Source organism: Synchiropus splendidus, chromosome 17 (assembly GCF_027744825.2).
Source record: "Synchiropus splendidus isolate RoL2022-P1 chromosome 17, RoL_Sspl_1.0, whole genome shotgun sequence".
Taxonomy (NCBI): domain Eukaryota; kingdom Metazoa; phylum Chordata; class Actinopteri; order Syngnathiformes; family Callionymidae; genus Synchiropus; species Synchiropus splendidus.
The window spans coordinates 2,901,162-2,904,903 of record NC_071350.1 but is presented as its reverse complement, the minus strand read 5'-3'; the positions used below and the strand labels follow the sequence as shown (position 1 = coordinate 2,904,903).

The following is a 3,742-nucleotide window of genomic DNA, read 5'->3' as shown; positions in this document are numbered from 1 at the left end:
TCTGATCATCAGGAACGTACACACAATGCACAAGTGTTTCTCTCCACTTAGTCAAGTTCCCACCGAAGGTATTCCAAAATAGCTCTTAAATTTTGAGGAAGGCTATGAATACTTGACCAAAACCATTTTTAAGGATTGTACTTGTTAATTGTAACATTATTGTTAGGATGAATCCAGTATACTGATTTATTTACTGTATTATTTGGGGGACTGCTTCTTTTGTTTTTGAACTTCCTCTCCTGTCATTTAAAAACTTCCTCTGTGTCTTCATGTCTTCTGTGGTGGCAATTCCCATCAGCGGTCGCAACAGGAAGTTAACCTCCTCCACATTAATCGCTGACATTAATCCTCTAAATGCCTTCATCCATTTATCTCATCCATCCTTCCTGGTCGCCCCCAATGAAAACTTGAGCGTCGTCAACTATTCCACTTGTTAGTCTGCTTCTTGTATTTGTAGCAAACTTTCTGCCTCTGATCAAACATGGCATTTGCTTACTGTGAAAACAAATCTGCTATACTGCAAGTTATTTCTTAGTTGGCAAAACAGTAATTTCACATTTATAAAAAAATGTTTAAAAAAATATAGCTAACTGATGGACACGAATATTAATAAACATTGATTTACTTACCACATGCAGGATATATTACAACGAGATGCCATGACCTTTACAGCCGCTTGAGGTCACTGTTGACGTTGCTTAAAACTAGCGAAGAAGATGGCGGCCGCCGTGCTTCCGGGTGGCGTGCGTTCTTGTGCCTGTAAAGGTGTTCGCCGATGTCTGGTGTGTGAAACATCTACAGGAGATTCGGAACACAGTACAGTAAAGGTAAACGAGTCAATATAAAGAACGAGTGAAAGTGAGCTCCATGCAAGCCGTTATTACGAACACGAATTGCTGTGGTACGGAATCTGCGGTGGGACATTTCATGATGTAAACCTTGTGTTACTGACAGTCGCTTATTAAAGTGACTAAATTTGTCACTATCGCACATTATACATCACTCAGACATCGCGTTTAGTACGTCATTATTTTTTACGATAATCATTATTCTAACTCTGTTTCATCACTCTCACCAGAAAGTAACTTCTATTGAATGGTTTTACATTCGTATTTTGTGTCCATCTTTTTACTTTGATTTGCTTCACTGGATGATCACCAGCCCATTGAGCTGGTGGCTCCTCTGCCATACCAGTGCCCTCTCGCTGCCATGTGATCAGTACCTGCGAAATTCGTCAGAAAGAAAATCGCAGGGTAATGATGTCACGGGTGGTTAAGGCTAATTGAAGCATGACAAATGCCAAACGAATGTTTGTTATGAAGACTTATAAGGGTAACCCATCACTTATGACTGTTGTGGCAAAACATAACATCATGTGTTGAGTAACAGCAACCTCCCATAAATAGCTGTGTGTTCATAATTGCAGATCCAACCCTTGTCTCCGTTAGAGACTGATCTTGTGTCTCTTCCCTGCTAGAAAACAGTGCATCTCTTCATCTATGATCCAAAGTCTGGGCTTGCCACTCGCAGCAGTGCTGAACCATCGTCTTTCCCCTTCCCTGGCGTCGTCCTGCGGGAGAACTTTATATCTGAAGAAGAGGAGGAAAAGCTGGTGCACGCCATGGACCATGACACGTGGATTCCTTCACAGTCTGGTCGATGGAAGCAGGTTGAGACTTTGCCTTGTATTCACTGATCTGTCCACTTACATACACATTTTTGTTCATCTTAATTTATTTATTCACAGTTTTTGCTTTTCATGTATTAATTCTCAACATATTGATTATTTATGATTTACTCACATTAATTCAGTGAATTGATGTCATTTTGTCTAAATGATGTTGCAGGACTTTGGTCCAAAGGTGAACTTCAAGAAAAGGAAAATCCGTGTGGGAATCTTCAGTGGCCTGCCACCTTTGAGCCAAAAGCTAGTCGCCCGAATGCAGCTGGATCTGAGTTTAAGGGACTTTCAGCCAGTGGAGCAGTGTAACCTTGACTACCGTCCGCAGCGTGGCTCAGCTATCGACCCTCATCTGGACGACTCCTGGCTCTGGGGGGAGCGACTGGTCACCGTCAACATGCTGTCAGACACCGTGCTGACAATGACGCTCGAGCAGGGACTTCCCGAGCTGAACCTGGCGGAGGAAGTCCATGTGTGCGTTAAACTTCCCCGAAGGTCCCTGCTGGTTCTTCATGGTGAAGCACGGCACAGATGGAAACATGCAATCCAGAGGAAGGACATTCAGCAGCGCCGAGTGTGCAGCACCTACAGAGAACTGTCTGCAGAGTTCCTGCCTGGAGGAGAGCAGGCAGATCTGGGCAAGCAGCTGCTTAATGTCGCTCTGAGCTTTGAGGGCTCACCAGTGAATGTTGACAGTACACAGCCTTTAACAAAGTCTGAGGACTGATGAAGGAAACCTATAAAATACCTCTTCATTGTAATAAGAATGTGGACCTTCTATTGCCACAATTATTGCTGTTTTAAATCGAATACATTTTTATAAAAAACATTTCTGCTTCAATTATCTTGAAAGAAGACTAATAAAGATTCAGATGAGAGCTGATCATGTCTGATTCAGTTTCTTTCAAATTTCTGTGTGGCTGACTTAATCCCCTTGGCTGTCCATAGATTGAACTGCGTCTCATTGTATACGTGGTTTTTAGCCATAATAGAAGGCAGGAGCAGCATGTGCTCCAGCATTTACGTAGAAGTTTTTGCAACAGAAAATGGAACACAATCATGACAGAATGTCTGAATCACGTAGATTTTTCCTGTAACACCTGAATCACCACTTGATGGGTACAGGGGCACTTGTTTACATTCTTCCACATTTATTCCAATACACGTTTCTCTTGATTTTATGGCTCGCATTTAATATTAGCAAACCATTCCTTGCTTGCATATATGCATTTATTATGTATTTGCTCTTGTACATTGCTTATTAGTTAGAGAAGTCATATTAGTCAGCCAAATCGTAAGATGTACCATCAGTCCATGTTATACTCACCACATACCGGGTACTGACCACTGCCAACCTGCTCTGCATTACTCAAGTGTCTTTGCCTTTGTAAGATCGGTAAGATGTCGACTGACAATTTCTCTTCAGTCAGCAATATTCCAGATGCCCTGTGCAGTGACCATCACCAACATATGCTGCAGTCTGTTTACTCCTCTGCATGTGGCTCGTACATGTTGTTGTTTGCTTGAAAGCAAAGCAGTAGAGGTGGGAGAGAAGCCCCACTGGTACGAAGCTCTGACAGCTTACATAGTCGCCTGCTGTCAGAAGGCCTTCAGGCTCCATCACCACTTCAGTTCCAGCACTGCTTCCTCACAACAGCAGGGTGATGAGACGTTGTTAAGGTCCCTGGTGATCCAACTTGAACCAATTAGTTGAGCATCAATACATCTGCACCTGACTAAAAAAAGTGTCCTCCGCTCAGTTGGTGCCGCTTTTGGTGAATAAACGATTTATGGTTTCATTTAATAGTCGTTCAAAGTAAAATAGAGAGAAGAGAATGCGTCGCAAAAATGATCTTATTTACTGAATTGGTGTGAATTTCCAATAGTTATGATTACATAAAAAAAGATTTAATCTAATATCGACGTTTTCATCTTGATGCATCATTGACGAACGCATTTAACTGTAATTAAACTGTTGTTTTCTCCTACGTCACGTCCTTAAATAGAAAAAAAATCACATTGTCATGTTTGTTCTTGATTGAAAAACTACAATATACAATA

The 3,742-nt window shown here is 41.7% G+C and overlaps 1 protein-coding gene across 1 annotated transcript; it reads left to right on the top strand.

The window, feature by feature from the left end:
• The first annotated feature begins 716 nt into the window (after positions 1 to 716).
• alkbh4 (alkB homolog 4, lysine demthylase) lies at positions 717 to 3,616 on the top strand. Its single transcript, XM_053847671.1, has 3 exons — positions 717 to 827; positions 1,478 to 1,669; positions 1,848 to 3,616. The coding sequence occupies exons 1-3, from the start codon at positions 717 to 719 to the stop codon at positions 2,406 to 2,408; spliced, it is 864 nt and encodes a 287-aa protein (XP_053703646.1). The 3' UTR covers positions 2,409 to 3,616.
• The last annotated feature ends 126 nt before the right edge of the window (positions 3,617 to 3,742 follow it).

Bases quoted from the DNA above. Each gene is read 5' to 3' on its own strand.
- alkbh4 (XM_053847671.1), top strand. From the start codon at position 717: ATGGCGGCCGCCGTGCTTCCGGGTGGCGTGCGTTCTTGTGCCTGTAAA. The intron at 828-1,477 runs GTAAACGAGTCA...CTTCCCTGCTAG, and splicing joins CGGAACACAGTACAGTAAAG to AAAACAGTGCATCTCTTCAT. The intron at 1,670-1,847 runs GTTGAGACTTTG...ATGATGTTGCAG, and splicing joins AGTCTGGTCGATGGAAGCAG to GACTTTGGTCCAAAGGTGAA.